At 42.6% G+C, this 15,441-nt stretch overlaps 1 protein-coding gene across 2 annotated transcripts in view; it reads right to left on the reverse strand.

Moving 5' to 3' along the window:
• Positions 1–8,903: 8,903 nt before the first annotated feature.
• The window catches only part of MTA3 (metastasis associated 1 family member 3), a 228,140-nt gene continuing 221,602 nt past the window's right edge, over positions 8,904–15,441 (reverse strand). For both annotated transcript variants that reach the window (XM_048495449.1, XM_048494638.1), the window contains one exon: positions 8,904–11,748. In XM_048495449.1, coding sequence (XP_048351406.1) covers positions 11,737–11,748 — 12 coding nt within the window. In that variant the 3' untranslated portion in view covers positions 8,904–11,736. The remainder of the gene's footprint in view (positions 11,749–15,441) is intronic.

Raw genomic sequence — 15,441 nt, forward strand, 5'->3', positions numbered from 1 at the left:
GTAAGAATGAGAACTTGCAGCAGTTTTAAGAATTCTAGGAAATGTAATCACATTAGGAAAATGCATTGTTTTACATTTCTGATTTATGGATGTCTTCACATTGTTTTCCATGGCAGATTTTCCTGAGCTGATTTTTTCCCCTCCAAATGGTATCAAAATATCAAGAAACTTAGCACACCAGGTTCCCCACCTTTCAAGTGAATTGACCAAGGAGATCTGATTTGAAAAAGGTACCTCCCACCATCCTCTCATCCTTTCTGCATAGTGGACCAAAGAATGAAAATGGCTTCCGGTTTTCTATAACAATTTTTTTTTACCAGATGCAATAAATGTGACTAAAAGTAGTCCTTCTAGATGGTCTGTCTAGTGAACTGCCCACCTGCCCCACTGAGGAAGGAACCTACCTATCTAACTCTAAGCAATGAAAAATGTGATATTACCCCAATTGCTAACTAATCTGTTAAAGATAGAAAACAGGTAACCCACTAACTTAAAGCAACCAGAAAAGCCAACAAACAAAAAAGACCAACAATGAAAAACAAGAAACAAACTCCTCAAAAGATCAAAAAAGGAATGGCAGGTTCAAAATAAACCAAATATTAAAATTTTAATATTTCCACAGAATGGAAAGCAACAGCAAAAATTTTACCTCTCCTGAATACCCCCCCACCACCACCATTATTAAATATTGCTCCCCTCACTAACCCTCCCTGAGTAGAAAAGAATGGCGGAAAGACTGTATAGTAATAATAAATGCATCTGACTATATCTATCAAGAAGCGCCATCCAGGCAAGCACACTACACACAGAGAACAAAATGGCCTACGTAATGGACAGCTGCTGTTTGAAATTTCTCTCACCTCCAAGACAACTCACCTGATTGATCATACTTCAAGAACTGTTTCCTAGGAAACTGGTATATTGAGAACCTACAAAATTAAACTTTTTCTAGTTCTGTAACCATACCAGGCTTTGTTTCTTTTCTTTTTTTTTGTTTTTTTACAGTGAAGATAATGTATTAATAGTTGTTTTAAAACCACTGTGGTGTAATGGTTAAGAATGGCAGGCTCTAATCTAGAGAACCAAGTTTGATTCCCCTCTCCTACACATGAAGTCTGTAGGACCTTGGGACAGTCACAGTTCTCTCGGAACTCTCTCAGCCCCACCTTGCAGAGTGAGGAAGGGAGTGTGATTGTTAGCTGCTTCAAGACTCCTTAAGGTAGAGAAAAGCAAGGGATAAAAAACCTGACTCTTCTCCTTCATCCATAGGTTGTCAATGTTAATGTCAAAAGCTGATTTGCCATGTGATGGCTGAAATGGTACGGTCACCAGCAACTGCATCTTTTGAGACATCTAATGAAAATGGATTGGATTGAAGAAAAGATAAAAGCATCCAGCTTCTATGTGGAGAAGAGAAGGACAGCAAGAGTCAGATGGGAATAGGTTTTCTGGTTTGAGTTTGGCTGTTTTTAAGTTCTGGAAGCAACAGATACAATTCACCAAGTCCAAGGCTAGTTCGCAGGTCCTTACTTTACCCCCAGCAAAGATCATGCTTTTTCATTCTACTAGGGGGGAAATAATATTTGCATTGGAAAGGACAGCCCTGTGTATTCAGACGGTTACTCAACAAATTTCCTTAGACTGATGATTCATTGTCTGTACAGTAGAGATAATTTATTAATTAGTGTTTGTGAGAAAACAAGCATAAAGGCTTCTAGGAAGGAAGTGCTAATTAATACCAAACCTGCTGGCAGTTTGCAAACAGAACATTCACTCGCAGTGATGCTGGCTCTCCCACAGGGGCAAATGACATGTAATTGCTTCAAATGTCTGCGGTCCACCCGAAATCTGGTTGTAGAGTAATGCTTTAAATAGTCTTTAAAATGTATTGTCGAAGGCTTTCACGGCCGGAATCAAAGATGCCAGCCACAGATGCAGGCGAAACGTCAGGAGAGAATGCTGCTAGAACACGGCCATACAGCCCGGAAACCACACAGCACCCAAGTCTTTAAAATGTTGCCTTTTTTTACTCATCAACAACTGTTCCAAGACTCTGTGTGTATGCATGCACGCATGGCATCATGTCAAGCTGACTTATGGCATTCCCATAGGGTTTTCAAGGCCTGCCTCTCTGGGTGCTGAGAGGGGGATCTGAGGCCCCTTCCACACACGCAAAATAATGCGTTTTCAAACCACTTTCACAACTGTTTGCAAGTGGATTTTGCTATTCTGCACAGCTTCAAAGAGCACTGAAAGCAGTTTGAAAGTGCATTATTCTGCATGTGCGGAATGAGCCTGGGAGAACTATGACTGGCCCAAGATAGTGGAGTGTGGCAATCAAACCCAGTTCTTCAGATCTGAGGTTACCACTGTTAACTAGTGTCATACTGACTCCTTTCCAAGACTGTACTGACATGGATATCAATGCCACCATTCTTTATCAAATGCCCTAGTTGTATGCATGCCTTTAGGTCTCAAAATAGCTGATATGAGTGTGCTCTACATGTGCTTGATGATTGGTGTGTATGAGGCCAGGGGTTCATAACGCAGTTATTGTACTGACTCCTGTGTAGGTAAGGGGATTCCTTGCTGTTATATATATCCCCCCTTACCTACGCAGGAGTCTGTTGCATATCATGCAGCTGTGGACCAGTATACATAGGAACTACAAAACACAGCATTCTAACATGAAAGGCATTGCTGACTAATCCAACCTGAGAAATCAGCAGCAGCTTGATGTGCTCTAAACCAAGCTGGAGATAGGATTTTATTTGAAGAAACAGAAATTCTTCACAATTCACAATTTCAACAATATCTTTCCTTCCCCCTTCTTTTATTCTTTCTTTTTTCCCTTCTCACCACAGGTATGAATCTTGACTAGCTCCTGGGCCTCAGTCCTGGCTCCAATGGGGCTGTTGGAGTCTCCAACCACAGCAACCCCAGTGGAAGGTGGGGGGCAGCCACAATGGTGGCCTCCTGGGTGGCAGCTGCCTCCAAGGGATAGCAAACCACCAAGGGATAGCTTGTCCCAACCCAGAAAAGTGCACTTATTCATTGTAAAGGCTTTACTCTCCCCACCCCTCAAGGCTTTTTCACCCATGGAGGCTTACTGGGGCCACAGAGGGCATGGGAGGCCCCTCAACATCCCACTCAAGAAGGCAGCAGTTAAGTCAAGGTGGAGCTCCTCTTGGAGGTACATGGGAAAGGAAAGGGCAGCCTGGTACAGAGCAGAAGTGGGATGCAAATGGTCCAGCACCCTCTGCCCCTGCAGGGCAAGAGGGTGCCCAGGTGAATGGCTTGTCCTGTGTGGGCCAGGATGAGGCAAGGCAGGGCTCTTTTTTCACAGCAGGAGAAACAGCAGGGACCAGTCAGCATCATGCACCAGTGTGGAACCTGCCCAGCACAACTCCATTGGCAAAGGCAGAGCCACTGGGGTGCCTCAGCCCTGCCACTACCACTTGCACCCCACAGCTGTGGCCAGAGTGTAGGGCTCGTAGAGGCCCAGCAGGTCACCCATGTTGGGCCAAAGTAACAATCGTCCCCCCATCCCCACCATCATTCCATTCATCTTGCCACAGGGCTCACCATGCCATCAGATCAGCTGGAGGTGGGGTTGGTGAACTCAGACCAGCTGCAGGTGAATGGGCAGCAGGCGTGGCTAGCTTGGAAGTGCAGTGTGTCCTTCTTCAAGCAGCTCTGCCCAGGTAGTGTGGCAGCATTGTGGGCATGGCCCCTGACAGAAGTTCAAGGGCAAACAGCTGGCTAGCAACCACAGCAGAGTTAGCATCCTAAGGAGAAGAGCAGTGGAGGCTGATGGGGATGGAGCACAGGAGAGGGTAGCAGGCAGTGGAAATTCCCCAGCTTCTAGCTCCCAGGCAGAGGAGGTGAGTGAAGGGGTGGCCAAATATGCCCCCATGTGATCCTCTCAAGTTGTGCCAAGGGTTTCAGCCGTCAGCTCCTCCTCATGATGCCTATGCCCCCTTAAAAGCCTTGGACTGATTTTGCATGTCGAAATTGCTCCATGGCTTACCGGGGGCAGTGCAAAACTCCTGATTGCATCGGGGCATTCAACGTGCCAACAGATGAGCACTTTCGGTGTGCAAAATCAGCCTATGTGTGGTAGGGATCCCTGGGATGAATCTCAGAAAGCACACCCAGTCTGCCATGGCCAAGGCACATTCTGTCATGGAGGCAGGATGTTAGTGGTATGCATAAAGCAATTACATACCCTCAGCTCCAAGGCATACATAATTCAGGCATATCTCTTACTTCAAGAGATGCTTCATTAAAGCAATAGGAACTATTTCCAGTTAATGGGCAACTCCTAAGTATCTCTGCTGACCCAATCATTGATCAAAGCAGCCTAACATCCAATCTACCCAGGATGAGTCATCAAAGGGACATTTTTACCATTATTTCATACACAGTGATCTATTTGTAGTTCATTTGTAATTCTGTAGTGTAATTGATTGCTAGTGAATAAAGACTTCATCGACCACTGTTGCTTTTCTCTTGAAGTATTGGTCTGAAATAAAATTGCCATGTATACAAGTAAAAGATTCCTGGGTTTTTTTATCTGGAAACTCTGCAACAAGCTAATTTCTCTCCCTCCTTGTGTCCAGTTCAGGTAACACACTGTCAGGCCGATGCCTGATAGCTGAGGGGTGGAAGGCATTTGCAAGGGGAACTGTGTTTCTTTGATCTCCGCAGGTGTCCAGAACTCACCCTCTCCTTTGCTGGTGGCCTTGGAAGCCCAGAAAGGCCAATCTTATCATGTGGGAAGTGTGATCTGTTCTCAGGCTTGAAGTGCTTTGTAGTGGGAATTGAGTGACCATTTGGCTACAGGGGGCAAGGACCCTCAGGGAATATAGACGTAGTTTTGAGTGGAAATCTTCAGATCGTCTTTGCTTATGTTTACCTTTTGAATCAAAATAAAGACTTCAGAGCAAATCTATAGTTTCTATTATTTCCAGACCCGAGGTCTGACATTAAGATGAATCTCACAACAACGGCCCACACTCGACTTCATGTCCAATACAGATGGAGCCCCAGTCGAGCCACCTATGGGCAACTGGTGGCCCAACGAGGTCGCAGGAGCCCCCAGCCAGGGGATGGAGCCACCATCAGGCAGAGAAGGGGCACCAAGCAGAGAACTGCTGGGCAGTGAGCCCTACAACCCAGGTAAGGCGGACAAGGAGTTGGATACACTTGCTTCCGACTTGCACTGTCCATACTGGGACTTTGGGCATAGCGCCCAAGTGGTTGTGGGTGTGGAATCGCCATTCCAACTGCCCCCCTTTTCGCATGATTATTGGAGGGTCAAGCCCAAGGGACAACACAAGTCCACCTGGCTTATGCAACCCATGGACCAGGACATCTGCCTGGAGTGGGACCTGGAGGAGCAGGAATGGTCTAGAGCCCAGGTCCAGGTGGGGACATGGGCCCCCGAGCAAGGGGCTGATGTCTGGTGGCAGGAGCAGGATGAGATATGCCAGGAACTGTATTTTACAGTGAAAATGGAACCCCTCCTGGCCCGTACCAAGGCGGACCAAGGGGAACAGTGGCTGCTACACCCTGCGCAACTGGGAGAGGCCCTGCCAGCACAACTGCCACCAGTGCACCACAAGGGTATGGACTGATCATAAAATCCTTTTGGTGCTGTGCACCCCTCCGAACCCCTATTGGCACTCCTGTGCGCCCCTATCTGCTAACCATCTCCGATGGGTGGTGTCATGATTGATTCTCTCTCTGTATCGGACAGCGAAGACGAAAGCTGCCTACCACACACCCCTGTTAATCCCCCCACTGACAGAGAAGGAATGTTTCAGGAGTGGAGGCATGAGAGCAGCTGTTCATCAGAAGAGGATGAACCACCTGTTGATCCAGAGTCCTCTGCGAGGCCCTCAAAGTTAGGACTTTCTCAGAGTCCACCCTCAGCACCCCAAGCAAACAGTCCTTCCGGTTCACACACCCCTTTAGAGCAGCATTGCCAATGGCTTTGCCTTGAATTAGCTGAGCGTAGACAATCAGCTCAACTGGCTGCTCGGCATTTGTGAGTTACTAGCAGGACCAGCTCCCTGAAGCAACATTCTTCCAGCATTCCCGCCCTCATGCTGATAAGAGACAGCTCACAGCCAGTGCGTTTTTGCAGAAGGCAATTCGTCACCTCAACGGCTACTCTGCTTCAGTTCCGTGGATTGCTCAGAAAAGCCTGCTTTCTGGTAATGACCCTTGGACTTTACCCCCTGGACCTGATTTTTGGATTTGTGTTTTGGATTGTGAACGACCTGGTGGACTGGTGAGTTTGCTTACTGGTTCTCAGACTGAACTCTAACCAGTGCCTTGTCAGGTGCCTTAAGAGACATTTCTGACCTGTGTTTAACCTGCAGTAAGTATCTATCAGCTGCACCCTGTCTTCTGTCCATCCTTGACAGTTAGCCCATGACAGGTGGACTTCTCCTGTTTCACTTTCACCCTCCATTTTTTCCCTGGGAAATCCAACTGCCTAACTGATGTGCTGTCTAGCTTGCCCCACCCCTCGGAGGTGGGCCCCACACCACTCTGCACTGTTTTCACCCCATCCCAAGTGGGTCTGGGCATCATGACTCCCAGTCAAAAATTGCTGCGCACCACACCCTAGGATCTCCCCACCTCTCTGGAGTTCGCCCTAAAGGAGTGGGAGCCCTCTCGGTCCCTGCAGGGGAAGACAGTGGATGGTTGGGGAAAAGGAGGAGTTCTGGTGGAAGGGGGATAAACTTTATGTGCTGCTGCAGTGGACTTATTTTCGAAACAGTGGACTTATTTTCGAAACAGCTGCATTTTATCCCATGCTTCTCCGTGCCATCTGCTAGCAAACTCGCCCAGATGTTTGTAACCCATATTTACAGGCTCCATGTGAGCCCAACAAAATAATCTTTGACCAGGGCAGTCAGTTTGTATCAAAGTTCTGGCGCCACTTCCTTATGCTATTAGGCACGGAACAAGACCTCTTCTCAGCATATCACGTGACAACCGATGGCCAGAGCAAGCTCACCGATGCTACTCTGAAACAATATTTGTGCTGCTTCATCAATTATCACTAGGATAATTGGGTGGATCTGCTACCCTTCGCAGAGTTCGGCTACAACAACGTGGTGCACAGTAGAACCGGCAAAACCCCATTTGAGGTTGTTTCGGGGCAGTCAGCCAAGGCTTTCCTGTTTTTAGGAGTTGTGCAGCATGGCCCGGTAGAGCTCCAGGACTGGGTGCAGTCTATCCAGCAAGCCTGGGAGCCCATGCAAAAAAACACTGCAGAAGGCAAAGCAGAGCCATAAGCAACAGGCTGATAAAAAAACGGCACTCTTTGGAATTGTCTGTGGGGGACTGGATGTATTTATCCACCAAGAACTTGAGGGGCATTCAGGGGTGTTGAAAGTTGGGGCAGAATTATGTTGGGCCATTTCCAGTGGTTAGGGTGATTAATAAAGTGATCATGGAGAGCTTCTACTAGTTTGAGAAAGCAATACTAAGCAAAGTTCTTCAATGGAATGGTTAAGGTCAATTTATCTGTTTTACTCTTCAAAGATTCCACAAGTCATCTTTTCTATATAAAGAAGGATATAATTTCTGAAGGACGTGCTAGGTGGTACTCAAGTATGTCAAAAAGACTTTCCATTTCAATGTGGCTTAAGCCAATGTTGCAAAATCTTTACTATTTGATGCTCAGGGTAGCATAATGATCCAGGGCAAGTAAAACCGTTGCTACATTTGCATCCCTTCCTCAGTTTGAAAAATATGTTTCTGAAGGCCAGTTTTCATAATTTTGCTGTTGATTGTGACATCATGCAAGTACTGTTTTTGAAACATAACTGGCAATTTAATTATTGCTTGAACATCTCACCTGTTTTACAAACTGAACCACAGAGGACCATTGAAGTGTTCAAATTATAGCGTATATCTTTGGAATTCTTAGTCAAACTGCTCCAGGCAATCACTCAGAGGGTTGAAATATATGATGTGTTTTAGACCCGTGTTGTGTTTTGTCTTTCACTGGTTCCACCTTCTGTGTTGCACTATGTCCAACTTTATGTCTTTGATGAAGTATTCAAAAATCTTGACATATTTTATTTATGTGCTGAAACCCACTTTTCCTTCTTTGAACTACATTGGTATGGTGTTTACAAGTAGAAAGCCAAACACTATGCATGAGAATGTGAACTCATGGTTTGAAGTTCATGGGTAAACTGTAGATTTCTTAAACATTTTTAAACATTTCACCTGCACTGAAGAAATTAGGTCATCAGTTCTGAAAACATTTAAACAAAAAAAGGGGGGCCAATGAAGGTGGTCAACATTAAAACCAAAACTCTGTGCAAAGAGTCAACCCCTGTTAAATACTGTTCAGTTCAAAGTCTCCATCTCACTAATATGCAGATGGTTCAGAAACTGTGAGGGGAGCATGCACATTTTGATGGCTATTTTTGTTCCCAATATATACAGAAGTGGGTTTCTGATACCAAAAGGTATCATAGAAATGGAAGAATTACAAAAAATTAAAATGCTTCAGAGGTTAGTATGTCCACTACAAGGAAAGGCTAAAGCATTTGGGATTTATTTATAAAAATGACAACAAAAGGGGGGGATACAGTAGAGATTTTTAAAATGATGGAGAGATGTGTTGAGGAAAAAAGTGGTGTAGAGTTTGCTACACCATTAAAGAAATGAATGGACTCAAAAGATCTAACTCTGCTTAGAATGGGACTGAACATGGTTTTCTATTTTCCTCAGGTACTTCCAGTCTGTCTTTCCATAGCTCTCCAAATGATTTCAAGTACATCTCTCTTCCAGGGGTTGGTGGATGATTCCACAGACTTTGGGCCTTATTTTGTATTTCTGAGACTTACAAGCAAACACAGAATCAGACATTTGTGTGACAATGAAGCTTTATTATACAGGGAGCTATTTACATGAGTGTCGAGCAGTATTTGTTCTGTGTAGAAGGTACATACACTTTACCAAACTTTCCAAGCTCTCACAGTTTCCTTTACTGTACACATGAGCACATGCATTCCACTTTGCAGCACTTTCTATACAGAGGATTAATTTAAATCAGAAAACAGGACCCACAGATTAAGTTTCTTGCTATGCCATGTTCCTCATAGGGAAAATCCAAGGTCAATAGGTATAAATTAACTGGGTCAAATAATGTAGAAACTAATATTTCAGTTGATTCAATGTTTTAAAATTCCCTCAGAAGAGTATCAATATATTTCTTGGCGAAGGAATGGGCTAGAGAATTATTAATTTGAACCTTCTGCATTTTCCAAGTGGTATTTGCTAACGCGCCTTTTGATTCCATTCAAAATATACAAGCTCTCACATAGACACAAATCTATGAAGCATTTGCAACTGTTGAGAAATATAGAAGCATTTGCAACTGTTGAGAAATGTATTTCCTTTTAAGGGGTAATAATTATTACTACCAGTTAATATTTGTATAGTACTTCCAGGTGTAACAAGCACTTTGCATGTATTATCATATTGTAATTTTTACACTAACCCTGTTAGGTAAGCTAACATTAACAGTGAATCTTTGAAAAAAAACCATCATGCAGATGACGGGGCTGATGCTAAGAGAGAGCTCCTTGGAGGAAAGGACAAATAAAAAACTTACTAGACTATTATACAGAGAGTAGCTTACTTGCTTAGTGAGCTCATAGCCACAGTAAGATTTAAAGCAGGAGCTTCCTGAGCTGTTTCTCAGTTTCTTAGCTACTATGCCACACACCACATCACAAACCAGAATGTTATTAATGTGGATGAAAGAGTCGCAACAGCACTTGATAAACTTTCACACTTTTAAGTTATAGGTGTCCAAGTTACAATGGCTCGTTGTGGCACAGTGGCACAGGGTTAGCTGTCAAGAATTTATACCATCATATTAGTACATCATGTTGTTTTTATGGAGTGGGATGGATACTTTAGCAGTTAGAAAACAGCTCTTGATAACAGGAGACATAGCTGATAGTCGGCATTGAACTCCCTAGCCTTGGCAAGATGTCAACTACCTATCTCAACAAAGGCTCCAAGATGGCTTGCATTTGTCTGGCAGAAACAATAATGTTATAAAAATCCTGTTCAATCTAAGGAAGAAACATGTAGCTAAGTAAATAGCAAATGGCATAACGAGGTGTGGATGCTGCCAGATTTCCTGAGAACATCAGTTTTTAAAATTGTACATTAATTAAATTCTTCCTGATTCCATAATCTTTAACAAACACATATTAAAACCAATAAAAAGTTCTAAATCCTTCAGAACAGTTGTAGATTTGTCAATACAGAGCAGAAAAGTATTTGCTCTTTAATCACACTTTAAGCACTACTGGATAAAGTATGTTCATGGAATAATTAATTTACAGCGGTGCTTTCTCTTCATCACATTCTTTGCTGAACTTTCAGGAGATTTAATGGCACTTACATCAAAAAGTTTCTTCTGTAAGAAGGTAATTTTCCCACTCTTTTTTGTGAGGAGTTATTAGATTGTTCCATCCCAATAACAAGAAAATGGGAATTCTTAGCTATGATACTACACCAAGGAAGCCAATAGTCCTCACATTAACCACTCTCTGAAAAAGATAAAGGCATTGCCACTTTCCAAGAAGCAATATTGAAATATTATCCAGGAAATGTTTTTTTTTAATATTTTAAAGGAATGATATTAATTCTGAGTATTATAATAGTTACAAAATTAATTACAATAATAATGGTGACTGTTGCGCTGAGTGACATTTGAGGAAGATTGTCTGAAAAGCATTCCTTCCATTTCAAGACAATGTAGGGTTATCAATAAATACTGAGAGAAATAGGCTATACATTTCATGAAAGAAATCACATTTAGTCCTACAGGTGTCAGCCCTAAAAGCCACCAAAATAAAGCATTACTTCTTTTTAGGATTTGATGGAAAATCACAGTCAGGAGTGGTTATGCATGATGCTTAGATACCTAATTCAACCAGACCAGCTTAGATATCTAATTCAGAATATCTTCTTTCTTTGTCTTTCAATTATAGTGTATTTGGCACTTCTGAAAAACAACACGTCTCTGGTTGGGAATCCCAAAATTAAGGTAAGGCTATGCAATTTGGCATTTGTGCTTCATGTTCAGGATAGTACAGTTTACATAGAATTTCAAAAGGCAAAAACTAGTGGTGTATTAGGAATATATGTAAGGATGGATTATATTGTTGTGTCATTTATATGATTCACTATGAGATACTCTTTATTTTTCTTACTAGCACATAAGTTCATAGATGGTGGGTTGGCTTTGGAATCTACCATGAAAAGACTACACTCCCATTTTTTCATCAATGAGCCACCAACTCTGATTATTCATGTATTGAAAATGTTAATATAAATCACCTTATATCTTGGGATACCTGTCTGCAGATTTTCCTTGGATTCGGAAGAAAGACTAATTTGAACAAAGCAAGAACCAGGTCAAAATTGTCCTTACTGTCTTCACAGAAGGAATTATCTTCTATTTGACAGGAACAAAATATTCTGTGTATGTATAGTGTAACTCATTGCAAATAATCAATGAACAGATTTCACCATTGCTGCTACTGCTGTATCTTCAACTGAAACTGATTGCTCACATTATCATAGGTCTCTTTGTGAGTCATATGGTTTTTTGTCTTCTTCAGAATTAAAGTGCATGGAGTCCTACAAGCTCTTTTCAACTGTGATCGGCTAAACTGCTTACGGCGTTTTCTGCAGGGAACAAAAAAAAAATAGATGGACACAGGGTGGTAAATAATTTTGCAATGGAGATTTATCAGAAACACAAAACAGTTATTCTGCCAGTCAAAGATATCTGGATTGCTGATACATAAGAAACATTTGGAGAAAGAGGATATATCCATTCTACTACCAGATAACATAAACCTTTCATTTCTAATCCCTTCTTGGCCTGATTCATATGTTGGTGGATCCATGTATGTTCCCTATTCTAGTGGCTGCAGCCCAGATAAGGATTGAGCCACCAGATAAGGATTGAGCTTTAAAGATAACTCCCACAAAAACAAAACAAAACACAAGAGCTCACCTTTTTCTCACTGCCCTTTTTCCTGGTCTTAGGGAGTACAGTCTGTGCTGCTGCTTCTGAGCAAGTCAAAGAGCAGTTGATTCAAATTGGTTGAGTGATAAAACAAAATCTCCACCCCTCAACAGCCTGAGGCAAACACACAACAAACAACAAAGGGACCTCCTACATAGACAAAAGCTCCCCCAAGTCCTCAAAAAATGAACACACAAGCCCTCAAAAACACATGAAGTCAAAGAGCAAAGGATGGCTCCAACATGGCAGCAATTGGAGAGGAGGTGCATGCATCCTCATGTGCTGCCCTGTTAGGATTCAAGATAGAGTGCAGAGGAAGGTCCTCTTGGACTCCAGGCAATTAAAGCAGGGCAAGTCACACCTTCAGTCTCATCCTCCATCTACCACCCTTGTTTGGTGTAGCAAACAGCCAGCATTGCTTCCTAAAGTGGTGACTTTGTAAATGAAAGGATGGAGAGGATTCAGATTCTTGAGGTTGCCAATTTCCAGATAGGGTATGGAGATCTTTTGGAATTACAATTGATCTGCAGACTAGGTGGGCTCTGTAGCATTATACTGCTGACATCCCTTCCTAAATTCCACCCTCCCCAGAGTCCACCCCAAATTTCCAGGAATTTCCCAATCCAGAGCTGGCAACCTTAGTTCTTGCTCAATTTTTCCTTAGTACTCTAGGTACTGAGCATACAAATAAACAAATAGGAATGTGGTTGTGCTTAGGAAAGGTGAAGCCATTACTGGATCTTGGATATGCACCACAGAAGATAATTTTCAATCAAATCTCATTTTAGAGCTTTGCCTATTCATGTGTGGATCTCCTATAAATGTCTGATTGAACGCATGAATCTTTATCAAAAACTGTCATCCGCAACATGTTTCTTCAATTCAAATTTAAATGCTTTTGGAAAATATAAAGAATTGTATCTGCAATAGTCATAGGGACTAAAACAATCAAAGACGTATTTGTCAAGTAAGGAATTTAGTAGGAAGGACTGTGCATGCCATGTCAAAGTGAATCAGAAAAAGCTGCATGAATTGACATTATATTGTATTCCGTTACCTTCTACATTTCTCTTAGAATGTTCATTTGAAAAAGATTTGAAATAGTCCCTATTACCCTGACCTTTATATTATCGCAAATCTGCCCCACTGATTGGCCCAGGGCTCTTTCACGTAGGCTTTTACTACTATAATCTTTTCACAGAAGTGGGTCAGACCTTTCCAAGCTCCCCTTCACAGTCATCAATGGTCCAACTAGCAGTGCATTCTGTCCCTCATTCACTTTTATTTAAGCTTTTCATCTTTTTAATTAAAAAAATTAATATGTATGTGTATATTGTATTCACAATGGATATTTCCATTTTTTCTTTCGTTTCATACAGCTGCTTCTTTCTAGGTCCCCTTTGTAGATTCCATCCAAATTAGATTTGTCAAAGAGTACAAGGTATCTGTGTATATGCACACCTGGTAAAAAGAAGATCTGAAGCCCAGGGGTGTATCTGTAGAAAATGGTAGCCAGTACAAGCAATACTGGCTCCTACCTCCCCGCAACTCGACGTGGAGCTTGGAGTCAGCATGCCATTTAATGCTGGACTCCAGCTATAAACTGAAGGCTGTCAGTCTGAAGTTTAAAGTTAGTCAAGCTGAATTCAGCTTCAGACTGAGTAGTCACTCTGCCCAGCTCCAACTTTATACTGCTGGCTCTACTTCTGGTTCAAAGCTGTTTTCAGCCTAGCTGGATTGAGCTTTAAACTACAGGCTGAACTCAGCATTAAACAGCTCCATGTGGAGTTCAGGGGCAGGGGAAATACGGGTGATTGCTGAGCTTGGTCTGGCCAGGCTCAGTGTTCAATTGTTCATCATGCCCCCAAATTCCACAAGTAGCTCAGGAAGTGGCGCAGTTCAATAGTGGGGCCCAGTTCAAAGCAAAGAGGATGTGAGTATGGGCTGGGGCCCCTTCACAGGCTGGCACCCAGGACATATGCCCTGCCTTGTTCTACTCTGCCAAAGCCCAACTCTGCCAAAGCCCAATTGGATATGCAAAGCACAGCAAAAAATTTAAGAGGGCATTCATAATACACCACCGTCACCTTTATCTGTCGCAAGAATCCAACAAAGAACAGGATATTAGGGAACTCCCTTGTCACAAACCTTCTCACCTCCCTATGATGTCAAACATATCAGCTTCAAAACAGGTCCTCAGTTACACACATGCATCTTGCTGTTAGCATGAATGGTCTGCAGTAGCTAGGTTCAGAAATATTCCCAAACCAAGACAGGTCAGTTACTCATACAACTATATCACAATTGGTCAGCCAAAAGTTAAAGATTACTATGGAAGTATGTGATTATATAACCTCCATGTTCAGAATGGGATGACCCAAAAAGGGGTGGAGACTGAAAGCAGCAGAAGGCTGCAGAACTCATGAAGATGGAGGAAGCAAGGCTACCATACTGGGACCTTGATTGATTTTTATAAGCTCTTAATACCTTGTTTAAGGTAACTGCAATGTTGTTGGGAACTAGTGGGAAGGGATATGTTTATCTTTGCTATATTGTAAATGCTAGAATTTATTGTTTCAGGGCTGTGTGTGTAATTGGTGAGAGTTCTTTTGGGGACCTTCATCATCTCAAATCCAGAACACTAAACCTCTTCATGAGCCACCCACTTGCAGGAAGAAATGGACTTGGCATTATCAGACTATAATTAGAAGGACTTGAAATGAAACTTAAACAGGACCTTGAATTTTTATGTTAAATGTTAATGTTTGATAAGTGTTATGTCTTAAGGAAAAGGAAACAATTTTGTTTAAAATGTAGTTGTTCTAACTAAAGTTCTACCCCACTGAACCCACAAGCTGAGGTTACAATTACATACAATGTGAATGTCTTATACATTGTGCTTTTATACATTGATAACGCCCTGCCCCTTCCCTCTGTAGCCCCTTGGGACCTCCACCATATGCACTACTGATGGAAGAGAAAGGAGAGGGTGATTTTGCCTGGTCCATTTCCATTTCTGCACTTTCCCAGGCTGCATGACTTTTCTTTATTTATTTATTTGTTCAATTTGTATACCGCCCTCCCTCGAGGGGCTCAGAGCGGTGCCCAACAATCATATATCTAACATTTAAAATCAGCTAAAAACAATCAATCCCCACTAATTAAAGAACCATAATTGCATACATTACATAGATTTCAGATGGCATCAGAAGTTCCCCCCTCCCCCTTCCTTGCGCCCACAGGAGGCCAGATGTTTATTATATAGCAGGTTTCCAATGTTATCCCAGCTGGCTGAATGCCTGGCGGAACAGGTCCATCTTACAGGCCCTGTGGAAACTCTTTATGTC

Source organism: Sphaerodactylus townsendi, linkage group LG01 (genome assembly GCF_021028975.2).
Source record: "Sphaerodactylus townsendi isolate TG3544 linkage group LG01, MPM_Stown_v2.3, whole genome shotgun sequence".
NCBI lineage: Eukaryota > Metazoa > Chordata > Lepidosauria > Squamata > Sphaerodactylidae > Sphaerodactylus > Sphaerodactylus townsendi.